Here is a 24899-nt window from a genome sequence, read left to right as displayed (position 1 = left end):
ATCTCTTTCTGCCCTGCTATGGGCAATCAGCTTTATTATTAACAACGAGCATAATCCACAGCAACAGGCATTTGAGAGCTGCTATGTGGGTGCTGGGAACCAAACACAGGTCTTCTATAAAAACATCAAGGACTCTTGGTTGCTGAGTCATTTCTGTAGGCCCTCAAATAAAATTCTCATACCCAGATTCTGGACACTGCTGCTTTGGGAATGCAATGTGGTTCCCAGGCACTCTACTTCAGCTACAGCCTGGGTTCCCCTCTGGAGCCCAGCCAGCCACCCCTAGCTGAGCTCCAGAGCTTTTACCTCCTCTGTACACCGGCTTAGGCTAGCTCCAAGAGTGTGAGCACACAGGAACTTCTGAAGGCTCCCACTACAGCTTAACAGGACCAAGCAGACAGATGCCCTTTGCCCTCCCATCCCAGCATAGCCTGAAGGTGAAGGGGCTGTTTGTTCCCAGCTTCTCCACCCTGCCTCAGCACTGGGCTCCTTCCTGGCCTAGCCTGCACAAATCACTTCCAGGATGAGAAAAGAGGAAGCTAGGCTTTCAGTCACCAAGTGTCACAGCAGGAAGGAGCCTCCAAGCTCCCTGCAGAAAGTGCCCATAGCAGTGAGGGAGCTAAGCCTCAAGGCTGGGAGGCCAAGTCCTGCAGCTCCTCCCAAGCCAAGGCTGTGCTAGTCCGGAGCAGCATCCAACTTTCAGTTATGCCTCTGAATCGTTTCTCTGTCCTCCTATGTCCCCGCCTGTGGGCTCTGCCCTCTTCTGTAGCCACTCCCCATAAGCCTTTTAAAGTCCTCCAACAATGACTGCCCAGCCTGGCAGGTAAGGCCCTGGAAAACTTTACCCAACTTACTCCCTTTAGTTCCATAGAAACTATGAGGCCCACACCCCATGCCGTGTGAGTCAAGCACTGTCACATCCAGGCATTTCTTCACTTTGTCCCTTCTTGTACATACTCTGTTCCCTTGCCTACCTAGTGGAAGCTACTTTTCAGGTAAAGCCTTTGAGCCCCACCCCCCACCCCCATATGTCCTACCCAGAAGGAAGTGACTGTCTAATCTTCTCTGGTTCTGAGTACCTCTTTCCCTGCATTGAACTATCCTTGGACGCAGATGCCACCCCCACCCCCACCAAGACTTGTGTGCTTCTTGAAAGTGGGGACATGATGGCTGGGGAGATGGCTCTATAAGAGCACTTATTGGGGGTGGAGAGATGGCTCAGAGGTTAAGAGCACCAGCTGCTCTTCTAGAGGTCCTGAGTTCTATTCCCAGCAACCACATGGTGGCTCACAACCATCCGTTTTGAGATCTGGTGCCCTCTTCTGGTGTGCAAATTGCAAATATACATAGAAGCAGAATGTTGTATACATAATAAATAAATAAAATCTTAAAAAAAAAAAAAGCCGGGCGCGCACGCCTTTAATCCCAGCACTCGGGAGGCAGAGGCAGGCAGATCTCTATGAGTTCGAGACCAGCCTGGTCTACAAGAGCTAGTTCCAGGACAGCCTGTCTCGAAACCCTGTCTCGAAAAAAAACCAAAAAAAAAAAAAAAAAAAAGCACTTACTACTTTTGCAGAAGTCACGGGCTTGGTACAAGCTCAAAACCATCCATAACTCCACTTCCAGGGAATCTACAACCTTTTTGTTTGTGTGTTTGTTTTTTTCTTTTTTGGTATTCACAGGTACCAGGCACACATGTGGTACATATCCATATATACAGGCTAAGAAAATGGGGTCACAGTCAGGCACTTAATCTCAGCACTGGGGAGGCAGAGGCAGGCAGATTTCTGAGTTAGAGACCAGCCTGGTTTATAGAGTGAGTTCCAGGACAGTCGGGGCTACACAGAGAAACCCCCTCTTAAAAAGCAGAGAGAGAGAGAGAGAGAGAGAGAGAGAGAGAGAGAGAGAGAGAGAGGGAAGGAAGGAAGGAAAGAAGAGAAAGAAAATAAGGTCACATTCTAAGCACACTGCTGTCACTGTGCTCATGCAGAACTGATCTATATCAAGAGATCCTTAAGGAGGCCTTGACAGAGAGCTTTCTTGGTCTGCAAGTGGCATGAGTCGGTTTCCCTTATCCAACATCCATCACCCTCACGCCCTGTTCCATGATGGTTCAATCCTGGAGATGGCAGAGTAAGACTTCAATATCTTCTTGTGTGGCCCAGGAGACATTGCTCTCCACCAGCTTCTAGAAACCAGGCTTGGCTGCTCTCTCATCCATCGCCCACAGTAAGTCTCCAAGACTTTCCATGGAGGAGTTTGGTGAAAGGGACAGAGGAAATGGAGAACTGTGGGGTGGGGAGGGCCGGTCAAGAGCTGTTTCCATGGAGGGAAAGGCCCTGGAAACTGATGGACCCCAGAGTCAGTGACAAGGAGCTGGGGGGGGGGGTGAATGCTACCCAGGTATCCTCCCTACTCCCCCACCCTCTACATACCGTGAACAATGAACAACGGTTCTCAGGCTGCCACTTTTTCTGCCCCTAATTAGTAACCACCCCCTCCCCCATTGTCTCTGGCCAGTGCCCCAGCCACTGCCTCTTTTGTGAACTCAAGATTCCTGGGTGCAAGGTAGCCTCATTAGTACCAGGAGACCGTCCCATCTCCAAGGAACAGGCAGACAGACAAGCGGGGGACCAAGGACAGGGCAGCCATTCTTTGGGTCCAACCTGGAGACGGCTCCACTGCAAGATGCTAATCTTAGACATGCCTTTGTCTGGTTTAAAGTGGACACAAATGCTCATGTCTCCCCTGCCCTCCCCAACACCTCAGAGCACTATAAACCCCTGGCCCCTGGAAGCAGGCCACAGTCGACACGGCATCAGTCTTCTTGGGTATTTGGACCTCTGCACTGAAGACATCATCTTTCCAGATTCTCCTGCCCTGAACTCCAGACACCATGAATCTTCTTTCTACTAAGGTAAAGAGCTAGGAATAGGGCTGAGCCTCATCAAAGCAGGCCACTGGAGTGCTTGCACTGAGGCAGGAGTCTGGGTGGGATCTTGGCAGGCAGGCAGCCTGCTTGGTTAACACTAGTCATGCCAGTTATTCTCTTAGAGGCTCATGTTTACAGAGCTTTTTCGCTTGTCAGTTTATGTCTTCCACTCAACAACATCAGGTAATAGGGATGGCTCAATGCCTACTTTGTAGTGAGGAAGGGGCTGCCCCAAGGGGATAAGAAACTGGTCCATAGCCACAGTGTTCAGTTTTCCCAAGCAAAGGCAAAGTCCTGCTGTGTGTGTAGAGGGAAGGACTACACTAAATAAACTCTTTGTTTCTGCTAAGCTTACATGTTTGGTTCAGACAGACTCAGACACACCTGTCTGCAGGTGGAGGAGTAAGCCTTTAAATATGTTTCCAAGGGACAAACTTATTCTACTGGTGAAAGTCTATGACGGTTTCCTAGAGGAGATGGCTAGTCCATGGATTGAAGAATGAGTTGACAAAGGAGCCAGATGCAGGAAACACAGTGACAGCCAGGCACAATCTCAGGCAAGGAGAGGTTCGGAGCTGACTGAGTAAGGACTGAAACCCATTCGCGCCTTGTCTCTTGTCCCCTTTAGGTTCCCTGGGCCGCCGTGACGCTGCTATTGCTACTACTGCTGCCGCCAGCGCTGCTGTCGCTTGGGGTGGACGCCCAGCCTCTACCCGACTGCTGTCGCCAGAAGACCTGCTCTTGCCGCCTCTACGAACTGTTGCACGGCGCTGGCAACCATGCCGCGGGCATCCTGACTCTGGGAAAGCGGCGGCCTGGACCCCCAGGCCTTCAGGGCCGGCTGCAGCGCCTTCTGCAGGCCAACGGCAACCACGCTGCGGGCATCCTGACCATGGGCCGTCGCGCAGGCGCAGAGCTAGAGCCACATCCCTGCCCTGGTCGCCGCTGTCTGTCCGCAACCGCCACTGCTTTAGCGCCCCGGGGCGGGTCCGGAGTCTGAACCTGTATTCAGTCTGTGTCCTGGTCCTATCTTCTCCCCTCTGCTCGCTAGTGTTAGTCTCTAGGAAAACGGCAATAAAGACGAGTCTCTGTTGGTGTGGCTATTCTTTGTTCCCGTGTGTCAAGTTCAGGCCTCCAGGGGGCGGGGAGGGGCGGGAAAGCATCTTGAGAACTGTGAAGGCTCTAGGGCTCCAGAAGGAGCTTGTGTTTTTTGTCCTAAATACTTGGTCGGGAAGAACCCAGTGCAAGGAGCCTTGAAGAGTCTTGAGGTGCAAGCCTGGGGTGGGGGAGTGGAAGTGAGGTACCAATGTGTCCCGCGTTGTTCTACTATCTACTTTATTGGTTTATTTCTTTTAAAAACGGGTCTTGGCCAGCCAGTGGTGGCCCACGCCTTTAATCCCAGCAGAAGCAGACTCTGTGAGTTCGAAACCAGCCTGATCTACAGAGCTAGTGCCAGGATAGGCTCCAAAGCTATACAGAGAAACCCTGTCTCGAAAAACAAAAACACACAACAAAACAAAAAACCAAACCTGGGTCTTACGTATTCCAGGTTGTCCTCAAATGACCAGAATGACCTTAAACTTAAATGATCCTTAAACCTTAAATGATCCTACTGCCTCTACCTCCCCAGGGCTGTTGAAATTGCAAGTGTGCTCCACCACACCTGGCTTATGCAGTACTGGGGGACTGAATGAACTTGGAGTATATTAAGCAAGCACTCTACCAACTGAGCCACAGCCTCAGCTCCTACTGTTTTGTAGTAGGGCCTATATAGAGAGCTCCAGGAAAGCTGCACAAGGGAACAGAGTCCAGCTTGCAACGGCTGGATGTAAGGTTGTCCAAAAGGCAAGGCCCGGAGCTTGCAAGATGAGCCTTCCAGAGTGGCAGTGGTGTGGCAGTACTGTGGAATGTGGGCAATGTCACACTGGAAAGCAGGTGGGTAAGTCTATGCAGCCATTGCATACGACCAGATTTTACACCACAATGTACAGAATGGAAGTCTGGGAATGTTCTTAAGCAGAGACAGAGCAAGATTTTTTTTTTCTTCGACTACAGCAAAAGATGTCAGCTGTAGGTTGAAGTGTGCTCCCCCCAAATCCACATGTTGAAGTCTTAACCCCCCAATATTTAGGAAGTGGCCTTGCCGATGCAGTCACGTACGATAAGATTGGAGTGTGGCAGACCTCTAATCCAGCAAGAGGACTGCACTCATAAAAAGGGGGTTGGCATATACACAGAGACTCAGGAGGAACTTACATGAACATGGAAACAAAGACCAGGGCAATGCACCCACAAGCGGGGGAATGCCAGAGGCCACCAGCAACCCTCTTAGAAGCTGGAGGCTAGCATGGAAAATTCTTTACAGCCTTCAGAGGGATCTAAGCTCTGAGTTCGGGATCTAACCTTGAACTCGGATTTCTAGATCCCAGAATTGTTTAAACCATCTACTCTGTGTCACTTTACTATAGCCCTAAGATAGTAATATAAAATTCAAAAGTGGAGACATGAGGGCTGGCAAGAGGGCTAGGTGGATAAAGGCCCTTACTGTCAAGACTGAAGAACTGAGTTCGGTCCTGGGGACCTACAAAGTGTAAGGTGAGAATCGACTGTGGAAACACCCTGCACTATGGCATAGGCATGTACACACACACACACACACACACAAAATAAATGTAACAACCCTTTTTTGAGAAGAATGAAAGAAATATCCCAACTCCAGCAGGCGGCACTGTCAACCAGACACCAGACATCAGTCCCAGCGTGGGCCGCGCGGGGAAACCCGTGGGGTGGAGCTACCCAGAGCAGCCAGGGAACCACGCGCGTAGGGGCGTGATCACCCTGAAAGAAGGGCGTGGCCACCATCCGAGCCCCACCTCATCACCTCAAGCCTCGATGGTGGGCGTGTCTCCGAGTCTCCCCAAGAGACACGCGTGGGCCGCTCCCCTCTGGGAGGAGGCCGCGGAGGAGAGGTGCGGGTGTCTCTGGCGGCCCCTCCCGGTACGGAGCCACGTGGTGGGCGCCGGCCGAGCCCTCGGAGAATAACCTGACCCCGTGGGGAGGTGTTGGGGGGGTGGCTCTCCAAGTGCTGCGGGGCAGAGCTCAGATCTACCAGTTTCAGAGCAGAGAGGCAGCGGCGGCGAGAGGAGGGGAGGAGGCAGGCCGGCGCATGGGGCGCCCCGGCCCCGCCGGTAGCGCGCCCCCTCCGGCCAGGCCGCGCTGAACGCAGCCCGCGCAGCGCCTCGAATCCGCACCCGGGGCCATGCCGGTCATGAAGGGGTTGCTGGCCCCTCAAAACACCTTTCTGGACACCATCGCCACCCGCTTTGACGGCACGCGTGAGTTGGGTGGGGGCTGGGTCAAGTCTCCTTGGGACAGGGTGGGTATCCTAGATAAGGTGTGATCAGAGGAGAGAGAATGGGGTGCAGGAACTCCTAAAACCGTGGTAAAGAAGCAGAGTGCAGAGCCCCGTAGAGTGGAAGATCAAGAGACCCGGGCGGCGGGAGGCGGGGTGGGGGGGGAGGACAAGGTTAGGGGGTGTGACTCAAAGCAGAAGAGGCTCTTTGTGCCATAAGACGGAGGAGAGGGGCCTTGGGAGCCACCCACTCCGGGGCAGAGCAGTGCTGGGGGTGTGTATAGAGGTATCTGAGATGTGGAGATGGGACAAAGTGGTCTGATGACTCCAGATGCCCCTGCCCCAGGAGAGAGAGAAAGAGAGAGAGAGAGAGAGAGAGAGAGAGAGAGAGAGAGAGGGAGGGAGGGGTGGGTCAGACATAGGCAAGACCCAGTCTTATTAAAGTCACGCGCCCCCAAATTATGAGATATCTGTGTTTGAGGTAGATGAGGCAAAGCGGGGGCAAGTACTTGAGACCAAGGGAACTCTCTGCTAGCCCACCTGAGCATGATTCCCAAGTTCAGCACCTTGGACAGCCACATGGCTCCTTCCCGGCCTCTTCTCCCGCCATTCCCTCTACCAACTCTGGAACCCCCATGTCTTCCTTTGTCCGTCTCCGAAACCCTGGCGGGCATTAGGAGGGTGGGGGAGCGGTAGCCGAGGGCGGAAACCGAGCCGCCAGCCCCCCCCCCCACCTCCCTTGTTTCCATAGCGCCAATCACCGAGGCAACGGGCCCTGGGATGGAAGAAGTAGGCTGTTCCCAGGACCCAGTGCTTCCCAGGCACACTAAGTGTCCCGATCAGTCACCCCATACCCTGACAGTAACCTCTCCTAGGGTCCTTGTACTGTTTGTGTTTCATATCCCATCAACTGAGCCTGTCCCTGGATGCCCTCCCACCCCCGAGCCTCTAATCCACTGAAGCTAGAGGGAGCCAACTCAAGCTCTGGTGCTGGGGGTGGCTGCAGCTCACACCTCAATGTCTTCTCCAGTTTGACTTTGAGCACCAGGAACAGATCCCCTGAAACTAGTTAAAAAATATCAAAAAGCGGGCATTTCCTGGAAGGCAAGAAAGATGATGTGTGTCTCCCACTGTCTTTCCCCACTTTAAGCACATTTGTGAGTTTGGAAATTGTCTGCCTCTTGGTTTAACAATAAGAGAATGATGTCATCAGAATCTTTGTCCTGCTCATTACAACAGGATGCCAGGGTAGTATCCAAGGATGTGCTTCCAGAATTGAGTGGCAGGGAGAGGGTCTTTTTCCCTTCTCCGAGTAGCATTTACTAAGTGCCAAGAAGCCTTCTTCCCAAGTTACCTGATGCAACCCACAGCCACCAGGGAAAGGCACATTGTGTCCCAGTTTGCAGAAAAGGAAGCTGTGGCACAGGAGCTGTAGTTAACTTGCTCCAGGTCCCATTCAGTGGGTGGTGGGAGTGAGTGCTGGGGCCCATGCCCTTACCATTCTGTGTTGCTCTCTGAGGTCACAGCTGCCCAGCTTGAAGGCAGGAATATGAACCACATAGCCTCATGGGGTTCCTTCTCTAGTTCTCCAAAAGACTCCAGGCCACCCTTGAATTCTTTCCCTCTTGTTCTATCTCTTGCCTTCATTTCAGAACATCTCAGAGCTCCCTTGGGAACCATCTAGAAGCTTCTAGCTCTATCCTTGTCCACAACTTGAGGGAACTGTTGTTTATCTGGAAGTTAGCTCCCCTTTTGGCCTGGCCCTGACCCTGACTTCTCCCTCCTATAGACAGCAACTTCCTTCTGGCCAATGCACAGGGCCCACGTGGTTTTCCCATCGTCTACTGCTCTGACGGCTTCTGTGAGCTCACAGGCTACGGCCGCACTGAGGTCATGCAGAAAACCTGTAGCTGCCGGTTCCTTTATGGCCCAGAGACCAGTGAGCCGGCCCTGCAACGGCTGCAAAAGGCCCTGGAGGGCCACCAGGAACACCGAGCTGAAATCTGCTTTTACCGAAAGGATGGTGAGGAGCCTGACCTGACTTCACATCTGCCCAAGTCCCAGGTCTCACCCAGAGTCTACTGGACATAGAAGAGCTTTGGGGCTTATTCTTGCATGGCTACAAGCGGGCAGCAGGACTAAGTTCATCCCTGATCTTGGCTGGGCCTTGGTTTTTCCATTTGGAAAGTGAAGGAACCAGATGACAAGTCTCTGGGGTATCTCCCAGTCTAAACATTTACCAAATCCTTTGACTACATCAAGAAAACATGGAAAACCAAAAGCATACACAAGGCTGCTCACACACTTCTGCCCTTTCTCTGTGCCCACAGGCTCAGCCTTTTGGTGTCTCCTGGACATGATGCCCATCAAGAATGAGATGGGGGAGGTTGTGCTGTTCCTATTTTCTTTCAAGGACATCACTCAGAGTGGAGGCCCAGGACTTGGCTCACCGGGACTCCGTGGGGACAATAATCATGGTAACTATAAGTCTGGGTCACAATAGACTGCTCACACACAGCCTCTTAGGATGCACCCCAGCTTATCTCTGCCCATTTTTCCCCCTAATAGAAAACTCTCTTGGGAGGAGAGGAACTAGCTCAAAACTTCGGTCCACCAGGAGGCAGAACCGGACTGTCCTACACCGACTGACCGGCCACTTTGGTCGCCGGGGTCAGGGAAGCGTGAAGGCGAATAATGTGAGTTCCACTCCCAACTGGTATTCCCAAGTCCTCCTCCAGCCCTAATTCCCTGCTATCTTTTCCCTCTCTCCCTGTCTGCTCAGTCTCCCTCTGTTAGCTTGTCCCTCTGCCCACCCATTTTCCGTGTGCTACTTTCTGCGTCATGAAGGATGAACTCATAAGCTGCTGTGATCTGAGGAAGAAAGTCCCCCGCTGTGGACTGAGCATCCCACCCTATGCTCCACCCCCAAGGATCCTGACAAAGCCAAGGGATGGAGTCTCCCACCCACTTCTGTAGTCTGTTAAGGTGATAGGGTCTGGATAAGCAGGGGTAACCTCCTCCCTCTGGGGCATACTCACCCCTCACTAGGCCCTCAGAAAGAACTACAAAGAAGTTATGACCCTTCAGGCTAGGACATTTGCCTGGTTGCCATAATCTCTTCGTGGAGGGCAAGGGTCAATCTATGTAAACACAACTGATAAAGCCTGATTTCTCCAGAAGGGGCCTGAGGGTGTTTTGTGGAGATTTAACTGAGTGATAGAGTGCCTGCCTTGCAAGCACAAGTCCCCTGGGTTCAGTCCCTAGCACAAGAAAAGAATGAAAGAAGCAAAAAGAAAGAATTACAAAACGAAGCCTGAACAATAGCTTGGTACAGAGATAGAAGTGCCAGGTACCAGCCTGAGAATTCCTCCCCCATACCTTCCATCCCCTTTCTGGCTACCATTGCAATGCCCACCTTCCCCCTTTTCCTAACCCCTGACTCTCTCTTCCCCCAGCCTCAACTTTTCTTTACCCCAAGTGTCCCCAACCACCATCCCTCTCCCTTTAGAACGTGTTTGAGCCAAAGCCATCAGTGCCTGAGTACAAGGTGGCCTCCGTGGGGGGCTCCCGCTGCCTCCTCCTCCACTACAGCATCCCCAAGGCTGTCTGGGATGGCCTCATCCTCCTGGCCACATTCTATGTTGCGGTCACGGTCCCCTACAACGTCTGCTTCTCTGGTGATGATGACACCCCCATCACTTCTCGACACACCCTTGTCAGTGACATCGCTGTGGAGATGCTCTTCATCCTGGGTCAGACCTCTTCCCTACTAATCTGGAGGGTGGGCTATGGGGACCCACTCTGACAAGACTCCCTCGCAAGTAACAGCCTCTTACATTCCTCAGATATCATCTTGAACTTCCGCACCACCTATGTGTCCCAATCGGGTCAGGTGATCTCTGCTCCTCGCTCTATTGGCCTCCACTACCTGGCCACCTGGTTCTTCGTGGACCTTATTGCTGCTTTGCCCTTTGACCTGCTGTATGTCTTCAACATCACCGTGGTGAGTGACCCACATCCCACCATGCATCCTAGCATCTGAACTCCAACCTAGCATCTCCCATTAGAGAGGCAACCACAGATCCAGCCACAGGCCTTCCCATCAATTCATATGCAGATAGATGTCTCTCTGACTCTGGCACAGCCCTGAGCCAGGCACTGGGAAGGATCCCAAAGGGTCTATGCTCTTGGAGAACTCAGCTCACAGTCTTTGAGGGAAGCTGAGACAAACGAAAAGCTAACTATGGCTACCAAGGCGGCGTTGGTCTGATGCCAGATGAGTGGTACTTTTCACATTTTTTATTTCACAAACAACTGATGAGCATTTAGCTGTCTGCAAAACACTATATGGGGGGCCTGGTCACTATGGTAGAAAGAGACAAGGAACTGGCACTCAAAGCCCCCTCAGATTGGTGAGGCAGGCAAGAATAATGCAAGGAGGACATCAGCCACAGAATTGGTGAATGGGAGTGGGCAGTAGCAGCCTGGTAATGCTGCATGAAGTCTGGACTGGCCTTGGAGATCTAGGCTGGAATGCCAGCATATGTAAAAACATTCTGAAATCAGGCCAGCACCCGGGGGCAGAAGCATCCCAGTTGAGCAGGGGCTGAGGTGGTCTGGGAAGGAACTGTTCCTGGAGGAGGCAGGAGCAGAGCTAAGCCTCTAAGAGTGAACAGGATTTGGCTAGCAAAGGATGAGATGCCAGAGAAAGCGCATAGTAAGTCAAGCCAGCGAGTCAGAGGCTGAGGAGTGTACCTGGACCTGTGTTTTCACTGGGGACTTCCTGGAAATGACCTGGGTGGCCAGGATGGAACCAGACAGTAGGTCTTCTCTAGTCCAAGGTGAGGCAGTCTTGCCTTGTGTCCCCAAGCCCCCTCGCCATTGTGGGGGAGGAGAGGTGGAGAGCAGTTTTCCTGTGTGCTCTCCCTGCTGCACTCAGCTATAGCAGGAAACCACCTACACGAAGCCGGATTTAACTAGCCGCCAACGGGCTGTGGGCCCCTTCCACTGGCTGTGCACATGTGTGTGTATGCTCCTTCACACGTGCGTGTGTGTGTGTGTGTGTGTGTGTGTGTGTGTGTGAGAGAGAGAGAGAGAGAGAGAGCCTGCCCTGAGGTCCTGACCATTCCGAAAAGGGCTTCCTGTAGCCATGCCTCTATGCCCACCAACTAGTGTTCCTTACAAGAGAGGGTGTACTACAGAGAGCCACCAGCCCCTCCTCTCATGCTGTCCCCTCTCTTCTGGTACCATTGGGAGTACTTTACAGATCTGTAAAATTTCACACACATACTTTCACACACGTCATCACGTGGAACCCTTCAGGGAAGGTTCTTCACTCTTATTTTCAAATGTTGATATGGAAGCTCAGTCAGAACTAGGTCTCCGGAATCCTAGCTAATATTCTTTCCCATGTACAACCTGCTTCCCAGGTAGCCAGGATCTCCAGATGTATGACTTAGGGTAGGTGAGGAAAGCCTGAGAGAGCTAGCACGGAATTAGAGGTACAGACACTGACAAGAGTTAAAGGGGCCGTGCCAATGATATTCTAGCCAAAGGAACAATGAGAGAAAGGTCCCTAAGGGTGTGGGACACAGAAGCAAGTGTGACCTTGGGGATCTCTGACTTGTTCAAGTTTGGGAGCCAGATGTTCTGGGGCTGGAGGTAGTTGTGTTAAGTCTTAAGACTTTAGTTCAGACTTAAAACGGGTTCCTGGTGAAGAACCAGGGCCATCTCCTTCCTAACCCCTTCACTTAACATTAGAGATACATGAGTTGGTTCTGGAGCAGTGTCAGGGCTTCGGGATATTCTCCTTCCTGGCTCCCCGAAATTATGGTGAGGGCTTTATCCAGATCCCTCGAGCCTACAGCTCTAGCTGCTGAGCTGCTCCTATGCACAAAAAAAAAAAAAAAAAAAAAAACAACCCACTCCTTGCCTGCCATATTAGGTCTTCTGGAAGTGTTAATAATTATAACAAAAACAGCAGATTCAGGGATATGGTTAACAAAAAAACAAAAAAAAAACTTGTCTAGAATGTACAAGGTGTCCTGGCATGCTCTCTGAGTCCTTTCCCCATAGAGGTAAAATTAACAAATGTTTCCAGGGTCTTTGCTAGAATTTACGGCTCCATCAATCCCAGGTGTCCTCAAGCCATGCTCTCCTCCTCACCTGACATACAAGGGGGAAAGCCCTTAGCCTTTGGAGTCCTCAGGCTCCTTATTTGTTCCCATCCCATTCATCACACTTTTCCATGTCAGTTGCCAACCTCACCTGATTGTTCCTGGAGCTTGGAACAGGAATCTCCAATAGATCATCCAGTCTACTCCCTCTCTCTCCCAGCTCTGACCAGGGCTTGCTCCTGAGTCATCCCGTAGTTCTATGAGGCAGCTTAGCCCCAGACGGACTTGATGTCCATCATCTTGGACTTCAGTTACAGCTCCACTATTTCCCTGGTCTGTGATCTTGAAGCATGTTACCAGCTTCTGTGAGCCCAAGTTCATTCATCAGCAAATTGGGACCTGGGATGATAACTGGACCTCAGGCTCCAATACTGTTTTGTTTGTTTTAATGAGGATTACATATGCCTAGCACAGTGGTGGTACAATGCAGAAGTTCTCAGGCCAGGCAGTGGTGGTGCACGCCTTTCATCCCAGCACTCGGGAGGCAGAGGCAGGTGAATCTCTGTGAGTTGGAGACCAGCCTGGTCTACAAGAGTTAGTTCCAGGACAGCCTCCAAAGCCACAGAGAAACCCTGTCTCGAAAAACCAAAAAAGAAGTCCTCAGTAGCTAATTATTCTCTCCTGATGTGTTCATTCTAAAGTCACTCTCTCAGGACAACAGAGACAGTTTTTTGCAGCTTCCCCTGGCTCCCCCAGGGTGTCTGGTGGGAAGGGCCTGGAGGGGCAGGTGGGAGGTGGAGGGTGGGAGGGTGCTATGTAAGGGCTCTGGGGAGTTGCACCTGCTGACGGTCTCCCTCCTGCCCACCCGCAGACCTCACTGGTACACCTGCTGAAAACGGTACGGCTCCTGCGGTTGCTGCGGCTGCTGCAGAAGCTGGAGCGGTACTCGCAGTGCAGTGCGGTGGTGCTCACGCTGCTCATGTCCGTTTTTGCACTCCTTGCTCATTGGATGGCCTGCGTCTGGTATGTCATCGGGCGCCGGGAGATGGAGGCCAATGACCCGCTGCTCTGGGACATTGGTGAGCCACTGGTCCCAGACTTTCACTTGCTACTTCTCCATTTGCCCTGTCCCCAAAGTGATGCCCCCAGGACTTAACACCTCCCCATCCCATAGACCTCGAACCACCCTATAAAATGCCCTGAGCTCATTCTGGATCAAGTGTGGGACACCAGTTTGAAGAGAAGGGGGAAACTTCTAGCCTAACTGGGAAGGAGGCCAAGACCTGTCAACAACACGGGAAACACTCTGATGGAGAGAGAGTATTTTGGGTAGAGGAAGCACTGTGTGCAAAGGCTCAGAAGCCTGTGAACTCTCTGCCATCATCGATTCCTCCTTAGCCACAATTAATGGGGCCACTGGCCAGGAGGCAGCCCCAGGCCCTCAATGTTTCCTTGGAAAGTAGGTCAGGTCCTAGACACCTCCCTCTCCTTCAGCCCACACCTGACCCACCACTTGGGTCTGGCATCTTCTCTCCATCTCTACTACCTTGTCCAGTCCACCCGTCTCCCTCTCTGAGCGACTCCTACGAAGAACTAAGGGGATCCACTGCTTTCCCTGTCTTCCTCTTGACCTCACCCCACTAACACTTTCCTTGCTGCATCCAAATTGGTCTCCCATGAGTCAGCACTGGAGGCTGGCGAGATGGCTAGAAAGACCGGAGAGTTAAGAGTGCTTGTTGACCTTTCGGAGGACCTGGGTTCAGTTCCTAACACCCGTATGATAGGTGGCTCACAGGGGACCTAATGACCTCTTCTGACCTGTGCAAATACCAGACACACATGGTACAAATGCATAACATGTTGGCAAACACTCATACACATTAGAAATAAAATAAATATATCTATAATAATTAAAAAAAATAGATACCCTCTCCCAGCTCCTACCTGGGCCCTTACCCTAGCTCCCACTGCCCCCCAAACCTAAGTCCATGCTTGGTGGTCCAGTGTCCCAGGCAGTTCAATGTCCCCACCACTCTACGTCCTCCTGTACAGTCTGTGGACACTGACTGCCCTCCTAGACCTAACCTGCTACTTTCTCACTCTGGGCTTTGTCCATGTTTCCCTCCCTGGGAAGCCCCATCCTTCCTCATGGTGAATTTTCTATACTTTCACCCTTAACCAAAATGTCATGTCCTAAGAGAACCACGTCCCCAGGATCCATCTTGGCTCCCCTAACCTGCTATGGTTTCTAACACACTCTGCTTTAGTCGCTTGCCTCCCACCTGAAATAGTTTTTGTTTGTTTGTTTTGTTTTTTTGTTTTTTTTTTCTCCTTGACACTGTTTACGGATGATGGCAGGGACAGCCCTGGCTGGGTGGGATCTCAGCACCCTCCCTCCAACACACACAGGAAGCACACTGTAACATCCTAGGGGCTTGAAGGGGTCTCTGCAGTCAGCAGTCAAAGGAGTGAGTGGGAGTGCAGCTATTGCCAGCTGATGGCCTCCAGGCCCAGTGACAGCAGCTCCGCACAGTTCCTGTCTCAGCACAAACTGCCCCTTGCCTTTGTAAATATGAATCCAAACAGGTAGATCAGGGAAATGCTTTCTCCAGTGCTTGTATAGCCAGCCATAATTTCCCCCTTCCCTCCATATCACAGGTTGGTTGCATGAGCTAGGCAAGCGGCTGGAGGCGCCCTATGTCAATGGCTCGGCAGGTGGACCCTCCCGGCGCAGCGCCTACATCGCGGCTCTCTACTTCACACTGAGCAGCCTCACCAGTGTGGGCTTCGGCAACGTGTGTGCCAACACTGACGCTGAGAAGATCTTCTCCATCTGCACCATGCTCATCGGCGGTGAGGCCATACCCGCCATACCCAGGGAGCCCTGAAAATCCAGGCTAGTGCATGGGGAAACTGAGGCCCAGTGAAAGCAAGGTGCCCTCCCAAATCCACACAGTCACGTGTTCATTCATAGCCCTTTCTTCATTGTTCATGACTGTGCCCATAAACATGAACTGTGACCTCTTTTAAGAGGTCATGACAGCCGGGCTTTGGTGGCGCACGCCTTTAATCCCAGCGCTCGGGAGGCAGAGGCAGGCAGATCTCTGTGAGTTCGAGACCACTCCGGTCTCCAGAGCGAGTGCCAGGATAGGCTCCAAAGCTACACAGAGAAACCCTGTCTCGAAAAACCAAAAAAGAGGTCATGACCTAAGGAAGTGATGAGAGAGGAGTACGGGTGGCCTCCTACTTTCCCTGCCTCTGATTGTTAGATGAGCTCACAGGAACTCACTAGCTCTCCTATGCCTCCCCAGAACCTCTGAGACCCATCCAAGGCAGGGTGATTCGGGGAGTACAAGGAGCAAATGGAGGGGTGACTGCCTCTGATACACTGTGGGTTGCCACCTCTGCAGCACTGATGCACGCAGTGGTGTTCGGGAATGTCACAGCCATCATCCAGCGCATGTACTCCCGACGCTCGCTCTACCATAGCCGCATGAAGGACCTCAAGGACTTCATCCGCGTGCATCGCCTGCCCCGCCCACTCAAGCAGCGCATGCTGGAGTACTTCCAGACTACATGGGCTGTTAACAGCGGCATCGATGCCAATGAGGTAGTGCTGAGCAGGGGCTCCTTCCAGCCATGAAGCAGGGCAGTGGGGAAGGGCTACTGCGTCTCCAGGATTGGAATGGAGGAAATCAGGGTCTAGAGAGGCATGGGGCTCTTAGCAAGAATGTGCACCCAGCCAAATCCAAATAAATCCCTTCCTTTGGTGCTTAAACATGGAGGTTGAAAGGAAATAGCATGCTTGAATCTGGACTTGGGTGGACACCTTGCCTTCTCTGGGCCTCAGATTCTCCATCATGGTAGGCGTCACAGTTTCCTCCCAGCCCTGTGGTGGACCAAGCCACCATTTTCCATTCATTCTCCATGTCTTGAACACGGTAGAGGATGGGGGCAGCTAGAAGCATTTACACACCACAGCTTCTGGCCCTCAAGGAGACCCCAAGAAAAGTGAGGGAGGGAGACAGGTACAGAGAAACACGTAGTAACATACAAGAGTGGCATCTCTGCAGTAGGGCCTTCATTGGGTCTGAGTCCAGAGGAGACAAGGAAGATGGCAGAGAAAGTGATACAGCATGGTCAAGAGAATCAGTTTGCCTAGGGAAGGCCATTCCCGGCAAAAAAATAAAAAAGAGCAATAGGAACCTAGGTTCGTGAGTGCTGGTGGGTTCAAGGATCTGAGAGTTGTTGAGTGAACCTCGGAAAAGAGGAGGCTGTACTGGGAGGTGCCGGCACCAGAGTTGGGGCTGGGGCAGCTGCAGTCCCAGAGAGTGAATAGTCTTGAGTTTTCAGTTTTATTCTGTCAGATCTCTAGGATGGGGTGTGGCAGAGGGTGGAGGAGGGATAGGAGTCTTGACTAGATAGGATCCACAAGAGCAGGCAATTTCCAGTTGGTTGCAAGAGAGCAGCTCACAGTGCTGCCTAGAACTGGCCTGGGATCCAGGGGTGGGATGAAGGCACCCCTGGAGGAAGACTAGGCTTATGGATGAAAGTGAGAGTCCAGGGCTTGACCATCAGCCGTATGCAGAGAGTACGGGAGAATCGGGTAGAGGTTGTCCCATCAGGTAGGTGTTGTAAATACACATGTGAAGCCATCGTTGGGGCTTTCAGGCATGAGTAGTGGGGAAGACAGGAGCCGGCTGTCATGATGTGGGAGAATGTAGATGTGAGAAGTGAGTTGAGGGGACAGACTATGCAAGGAGCCTTGGGAACAGCCCAACTCATTTGAGGATTTGTGTAGTGACTGCAGGGGGATGGCCAGAATGACCTCTGCCTCTTATGCAGTTACTGCGTGACTTCCCAGACGAGCTGCGAGCTGACATTGCTATGCACCTGAATCGGGAGATCCTGCAGCTGCCGTTGTTTGGAGCAGCTAGCAGGGGCTGCCTTCGGGCCCTCTCCCTGCACATCAAGACCTCATTTTGTGCTCCTGGGGAGTACCTGTTACGCCGTGGGGATGCCCTCCAGGCTCACTACTATGTCTGCTCTGGCTCGCTTGAGGTGCTCCGAGACAACATGGTGCTGGCCATCCTTGGTGAGAACCCTACCGCCACGCACTGCCCACCCTAAGACCTTCCCCAGAGGACTTGGGAATCGCCTGGGGTCGAGGGAGACCCCTAGTGAATACCTAGAATGCTTACTGAGGAGTATTCTTCCTTGATCCCTAGTACAGTTCCCCTTTGATCATTTCCCCTACTTTCCCCTTGTTGGCCACCCCTAACCCACTGGCCCCTCACCAATGACTGCCATTTGCTCAACTCATTCCATTCCTTTGCATTGTCTTCCAGCCCCATTGTCCCTTCTCCGGTGACTCTAAAACCCACTGACCTTTACCCTTGGACTGACCCGTCTGGCCATTCTTTATTGATCCTCCAATTCTATTGTCCGTTTCTCCAGCACTATTGACATATCCCACTAGCTGCTGCCCAGTGTCACCAGCCATTCTCCACAGGCCTTGTCTAAGTCCCCTGATTCCCTCTTTCCAACGCACTTTATCAACTCGCCTTCAACCACCCTTAAGTACACTGACTGTCTCTCAGATATATGCGTCACCACCCACTGATGTACAGTTCCCTTCATCCAAGTTGACTGTCCCTTCCTTTAATCACAGGGAAGGGGGACTTGATTGGGGCAGACATCCCTGAGTTGGGGCAGGAGCCTTGGTCAGGGGCAGGCCCCAGCTGCGTGCTGAAGACCAGCGCTGACGTGAAAGCACTGACTTACTGTGGCCTGCAGCAGCTGAGCAGCCGAGGGCTGGCTGAGGTCCTGCGGCTGTATCCAGAATATGGGGCTGCCTTCCGGGCTGGCCTACCCCGGGACCTAACCTTCAACCTGCGCCAAGGCTCTGAAAACAATGTATGTAGATACTGTATGGCTGTTGCCGCCACCAAGGTACCTTCCTTCAAAACAGACCTCCAGTCCCAGAGAACCCCCTCCCCACACTCCGAGATAGGGCTTCTCGGTGTAACAGCCTTGGCTGTCCTGGAACTTGCAGAAGTGTAGTAAACCAGGCTGGCCTTGAACTCACAAAGATTCACCTGACTCTGCCTCCAAGTCCTGGGATTAAAGGCTTATCCCACCACCACTTGGCCCCAGACAGCCTCTTGCATCTCTCTCCTCCTTAAAAACATCACCTCTAACTACCTTCTTCTGTTGCTTCATATACACTTAACGTCTTTCCACCCCACACCCCTGGGCCTCTCCCAGCACCTTGACAATCTTCTATTGCTGAGTACCTCTCAGCCTCATTCTAGCTTCACGAAGCCCCTCTCTGGACTCTACCATACCCACACACTGAGGCTCCTCTCCCCCACTCTTGTCCCAACGTTTCCCACTTGTTTCAGGCTGATGTGTCCATACCTTAGGCCCTTGTCTTTTGTTACTTTGGGGGCTTCACTTTGTCACTCTGAATTCCGGAGTTAGAGTTGGTGATGTCTGGCTCGGTTTCATGAAAAGGCCCCGTGTGCTCGGTCTCTTAACACTGTTAGGTAGAATGAAGAGGGGCTGTACCGGAGACTGGAGAGGTGGGAGTCAGCTTAATTCCACTCTGTCCCCACAGGGCCTCGGCCGCTTCTCACGCTCTCCTCGCCTCTCCCAGGTAATACTCCCTCCTGGGTGTGATGAAGTTGTTCTATGGAGAGGCTGGGAGGGGGGCATCTTCCCTTGGCTCCTCTGCCACAGGGAGAAGGAACAGAGGATGGGGAGCAGTGCATGTCCTGAGGGTTGCACCCCAATGAAGGGTCCTATTGTCCACCATCCGGTGACATCTGCTGCTCCCTCTTCCCACAGCCACGCTCTGACACTCTTGGTTCTTCCTCAGACAAGACTTTGCCATCCATCACAGAAACCGAGGGTGGCATGGAGCCTGGGGCTGGTCCCAAGCCCCGTCGGCCCCTCCTGCTGCCCAACCTCAGTCCAGCACGACCTCGGGGGTCCCTGGTCAGCCTTTTGGGCGAGGAGCTGCCCCCATTCTCAGCCCTTGTCTCCTCTCCTTCCCTGTCCCCATCTCCTTCCCCTGCCCTGGCTGGCCGGGGCCAGAGTCCCTCCCTGCATAGCCCCCCCAGGGGCTCTGCTGCCTGGAAGCCCCCCCAGCTCCTCATTCCCCCACTGGGAACATTTGGACCTCCGGACCTCAGTCCCCGGTGAGATGCCAGCCTTCCTTGCCTTTCTCATATCCCTGCTGGCTTCCAGAACCTTCTTTGGGCTCCATTCCCAGCGTTCCAACCAGTGCTCCTTACTGTCTCTGCCCCATTTGCCAGCCCTGCCTTTCCAACCACAGCTTGCAATCCCATTCTGCTTTGACCACTGTTCTTCCCCAGTTTCCTGGCTCTGCTTCCCTCATTCACCTTCTGCCTGCTCCGTTCGGGCCCTGCACCCTCCCCGTGGTGCTGACGCGATTTACTCTATCCCTAGGATTGTGGATGGCATTGAGGACTCCAGTAACACAGCTGAGGCCTCTACATTTCGGTTCAGCAAGAGGCCAGAGCCCACCAGAACTCGCTCTCAGGCTCCCCCTTCAGGTAAGGAAACACAGTGACTTCAACTCAGTCTTCATATATCTGTCCATCCATCCATCCATCCATCCATCCATCCATCCATCCACCCATGTCATATATGTTACATGGGATCCTAGAAATATACAGTCAAACCAGATCCTGCCAACATTTTAGCATGGGCAGGGGAGGCAACACCTGTGTACACAGATAACAATTAGAGAATTATAATTATGTGCTAAGTTCTACAAATGAGAAAAGAAAAAAGAGTTTGTGGTAGGAATGGAGGGGATGCTTTGGTTACTTCTTAAATGGGCTGTAAGGAGTCAGTGACATGGTTCAATGGTAAAGGTAAAGCTGGATGAATTGAGTTTGATCCCTAGTGCCTATATGGTGGAAGGAGGGAACTGACTTCTGAAAGCTGTCATCTGATTTCCACAGGAGCACTGTGGGGCACACATACACACAACTATAAATAAGTAAATGTAATTAAAAAGAAAGAGCATAGAACTTTGGTAAAGTGGAACAACTATGCCAAGGTATCAAGGCATACACAGAAGAGACACTATATAGTATTTGGATGCCAAAATGCCCTGGGGGTGGCGTGGGCTTGGAGGAAGAGCCAAGGCTGGGCCTCAAAATCAGCTTCTGGGGTTGGTTTCCCCATCTCTCTGATGCCAGAGCATTCTATTCCCTGCTCCCTGCTTGTCAGGCAAGAGAGAGGAGTGGGGACTTGGGTAGTCATGCTCCATGAACTCATCCGCATCTCTTCACCCAGTTCTGTCTGCAGGCTCCAGGCCCAGCCGGGAACTGGCCACAGAGGCAGCAGAGGAGGTGAAGGAAAAGGTCTGCAGGCTGAACCAGGAGGTAGGTTTTGTTTGGCTCTTCCCTGCCAACCCCAGAGAATAGTGTCTCGATGTCTGAGAGGAGCATGCCATGTTCTGGAGATAGCCAGAGTTCCGTGTTCGGTTAGTCACACTAGCTAAATGACCCTGGGCAAGTCCCACAGCCATGCTGGCCTTATTTCCTCACGTACAAGTTAGAAAAATAATATGTCACACACCCGCCTTCAATCCCAAGCACTTTCGGGAGGTAGAGGCCAGTCTGGTCTACAGTGTGAGTTCCAGGACAACCAGGACTATACAGAGAATCCTGTCTCAAAAAAACCTAAATAAATAAATAAGTAAAGTGCCCTTCCCAGAAGTGTGAGGGTGAGATGAGAGTGCACATACGTCTGGTCCAGTCCCTGTGTGCATCTCAGGGACTCAGTAACATCTCCTCCTCCCACAACCAAGTCTCTGTTTACAGCCTGGGACCAACCAACCAAGCACCAAGTCTGATGCTCAAGGAAGGCTCTAGCCCTTTCCCTTTTTACCTTTACCCAGTGCTGGTGTGTGTGTGTGTGTGTGTGTGTGTGTGTGTGTGTGTGTGTGTGTGTGTGTGTTGGGTCAGTGAATAGGGAAGCTGAGAGGCTTTTAAGCTTAGAGGACCTGTGTGCATATGGCTGAATCTTGGTCAGGAAAAGCCCAGATTCTAGGCTAGGTACTGCCTCTGCTTCTTTCCCAAGGGATCTCAGTATTGTTGACACATAGCTACCAAACCCAGCCCCTGGGAGTCACCTTCCCTCTGTTCTGATAAACAGCAGGCAGCCCAGAGAGGTGGCACCTGGGCTAGGGCAGGGCCTGGAGCTATCTACAGTTCAAGGTTAATGGCAAGCCCTGCTTCTGCTCCCTGTCTCAGGCTGCCCTCATCTCTAGGCCAGTGATTCTCATATCTGACTTTGAATCAGAACTACCTTTAAAATACAGGTTCCTAGGGGCTTAACTAGTTTGGAATGTCTGGGGTGGGGCCAAGAACTCTGCATTTTTGACAAGTTTCTCAATGGATTATGCACTAACTAAAGTTTGAAAAACACTCATGAAGACACTTGAGCTTGTGTGATAGGCCAAGAACAAGGTTGTGGCTGAGTGTATTTTTCTATACTTTATAAAAAGGGATGGGGAGCCGGGTGTTGGTGGCGCACGCCTTTAATCCCAGCACTCGGGAGGCGGATCTCTGTGAGTTCAAGAGCAGCCTGGTCTCCAGAGTGAGTTCCAGGACAGCCTCCAAAACAATACAGAGAAACCCTGTCTCAAAAAACCAAATAAATAAATAAATAAATAGCCGGGCGTTGGTGGTGCACGCCTTGAATCCCAGCACTCAGGAGGCAGAGGCAGGCGAGTCTCTGTGAGTTTGAGACCAGCCTGGTCTACAAGAGGTAGTTCCAGGACAGCCTCCAAAGCCACAGAGAAAACCTATCTCGAAAAAACAAAAATAAATAAATAAATAAATAAATAAATAAATAAATAAATAAATAAATAAAAAGGGATGGGGAGCCAAGTGTAGTGGCTTGTGCCTGTAACCCCTGAACTTGGGAGATAGTGGCAAGGCAGATGAAGAGTTCAGGACCATTCATGGTTATATGGCAAGTTTGAGGCCAGCCTGAGCTATCTGAGACAGTCTCAAGGAGATGGCTGAATTGGTAAAGTGCCTGCCATGCAAGCATAAAGACATGAGCTCTGATAGCCAGTGCATACATAAAAGCCAGGCATGGTGGTGCATGTCTGTAACACCACCACTGGGGAAGGTGTGCAGGCAGGGCCATGCTGGCCAGTCAGTCTAGCTGATTGGTGAGCTCCAGATTCAATGAGAGACTCTGCCTGAAAAACAAAACAAAACAAAAAAAAAAAACAACAACGTAGAAGTTGATAAGAGGAAGTTATCCAATGATGACCTCTGCCCTAGAGAGACACCTGCACTCAAGTGCTCACATGCGCGAGCGCGCACGCGCACACACACACACACACACACACACACACACACACACACACACACACATTAAATAAATACATAAACATAAAAAGAGATGGAACAGAGAGAGCAGTGTCTGTGCTGCAAATGCATTTGGAAATCAGCTGGGGCGTTTTACCTGTTGGCTGTTACAGGCCCTGCTCTTTCTTCTCCCCAGGTGGTTGTGGGAAGATAGTGGTTAAAGAATTTTGTAAACCATAGTGTGGGGATGGGAAAGTGAGCCTGGTTATTGTTATGGCATCCTCGAGACACTTTGCTGTGTTTTCACCAGATCTCCCGCCTCAATCAGGAAGTGTCTCAGCTGAGCCGGGAGCTGCGGCACATGATGGGCCTCCTACAAGCCAGGCTGGGTCCCCCAAGCCACTCATCTGACTCAGCTTGGGCCCCAGACATTCCTTGTCCCCACCAGAGGCCACCATGCATCTCTCCTCATGTGTCTGGACCCCCACCAGGTCTCCAGGATACTACCCTGGCTGTGGTTCACTGTCCAGCCAGTGTGGGGACAGTGGAGATAGGGGCCACTCCCTCAGAGCTGAGACCTTCCACGTTGGCACCCTACCCCTCAGAACCTGATCCTCTTGGACCCTCTCCAGCACCAGAGGCTTCTCCCCTGACCCCAAGCCTCATGAGACACAGCTTCCAGTCTGGGTCAGACACATTCCACTGACCCTGGCCTTAGGCCCAGGCCTGTCTGGGGTGGGTATTACTAACCTGCCATCCAGGGAAGAGCTGGGCTCTTTGGCCTCTTGCCTCGAGGTCAGCAGCCACCAGCTGGTCTGGTTGGCTCTGGATTCTCTGGACTTTTTAACAAAGAGTGGCCACATCTAACCCCATTCCATTTTCTAAACCATCCCCCATCCTCCTCTTCTGTGAGGGGAGCCATCATCTGAGGACATGGGATCCAGCAGGCATGAAATGGACCGTGGTGCCCTGCTGGGCTGGGCAGATGAGATGTCCTACTTTCTTCCCAAGACTTGGAGGCAGGTATAGACTGGGAACAGAAGAATGGTCAAGAGCAAGGATCTATCCTAGGAAATGAAGGCTGTGACTAGACCAGGCAGGGGCTATAGTGAGAAGGCTAGATGGTATTATGGTATTATGGAGCTCTTCTGTCCCAGAATCTGGGTCCCTTGCCAAAGATCCTGAGAACAATGTCACCTTGAAAGGAGTTTGAGATGCTAGCTGTTATTTGAGAAACCCAAGACATCTTAGGCCTCCTATTATCGACAAACTGGAGGGGCTCATTTCATCCTACAGCACATAACAGAAAACAAACTAATGGCACCAGATGTGTCTTTGACTCTAAGAACATTTTTTTCCCATTTTTTTGAGTTAGTTATCAACATCAAACTTCAGATAATAGCCACAAAATATTCAGTATTATAACTTCTCAAGAGAAAAACAAAGCTGTCCGGCTACCAAGAGTCAACATTCATCTGGCCAAATCAACAATCACCTGGTCTTGGGTGGCTGAAAAATAGTCCCCATTTCTTCACAGCCTCCTGTTTGTTCTTCATTTCCTGATGTCCAATTAGCTTCCCTTATTTGTTAGGTCCCTGTGTTACTTCAATTTGCAATCCCTGCCTTAAGAGTGGACTCCAGAAGCCGGGCGTTGGTGGCTCACGCCTTTAATCCCAGCACTTGGGAGGCAGAGGCAGGCAGATCTCTGTGAGTTCGAGACCAGCCTGTTCTACAAGAGCTAGTTCCAGGACAGCCTCCAAAGCCACAGAGAAACCCTGTCTCAAAAAAAAAAAAAAAAAAAAAAAAAAAAAAAAACAAAAAGAATGGGTTCCAGGGGCGGGGATCCTAGGAATGTCTGTTTCTATTCTTGGGCTTGAGCCTATCAACATCTCTGTTTCTGTCTCTCTGCAGGCTGTCATGCAAGGTGGTCTCTTCTGCTGCCAGCAGCTCAAAGCTTCCCTGGCATCACCCTTTTGCCGTCCCCACCTCCAAAACCCAGCCAAATCTGTCCCCTCTCCCTTCCAACATGGTCTCAACTGAGGGTCTGGGCAACTCAAAAACCTGCTCTGGCTTCCAGCTTTCTTTTCATGCTCAACACTGCAGGCTCACTTTTGGATAGGAAATAAATATTTATT

At 51.7% G+C, this 24899-nt stretch overlaps 2 protein-coding genes across 2 annotated transcripts; both read left to right on the top strand.

Moving 5' to 3' along the window:
* Positions 1-2896: 2896 nt before the first annotated feature.
* On the top strand, positions 2897-3932 carry Hcrt (hypocretin neuropeptide precursor). Its single transcript, XM_027427707.2, has 2 exons — positions 2897-2917; positions 3561-3932. Exons 1-2 carry the CDS (start codon positions 2897-2899, stop codon positions 3930-3932), a joined length of 393 nt encoding a protein of 130 aa, XP_027283508.1.
* Positions 3933-6191: 2259 nt separating this feature from the next.
* On the top strand, positions 6192-23470 carry Kcnh4 (potassium voltage-gated channel subfamily H member 4). The gene is made up of 16 exons (XM_035448296.1): positions 6192-6267; positions 8074-8307; positions 8615-8761; positions 8853-8980; positions 9793-10036; positions 10130-10287; positions 13272-13479; positions 15059-15253; positions 15811-16010; positions 17246-17495; positions 18072-18316; positions 19020-19058; positions 19250-19602; positions 19874-19980; positions 20744-20820; positions 23075-23470. The coding sequence occupies exons 1-16, from the start codon at positions 6192-6194 to the stop codon at positions 23468-23470; spliced, it is 3057 nt and encodes a 1018-aa protein (XP_035304187.1).
* The last annotated feature ends 1429 nt before the right edge of the window (positions 23471-24899 follow it).

This window comes from Cricetulus griseus, chromosome 7 (genome assembly GCF_003668045.3).
Source record: "Cricetulus griseus strain 17A/GY chromosome 7, alternate assembly CriGri-PICRH-1.0, whole genome shotgun sequence".
Lineage (NCBI taxonomy): Eukaryota > Metazoa > Chordata > Mammalia > Rodentia > Cricetidae > Cricetulus > Cricetulus griseus.
Note: the sequence above shows the minus strand (reverse complement) of the source record. Positions and strands in the feature narration are given on the sequence as shown.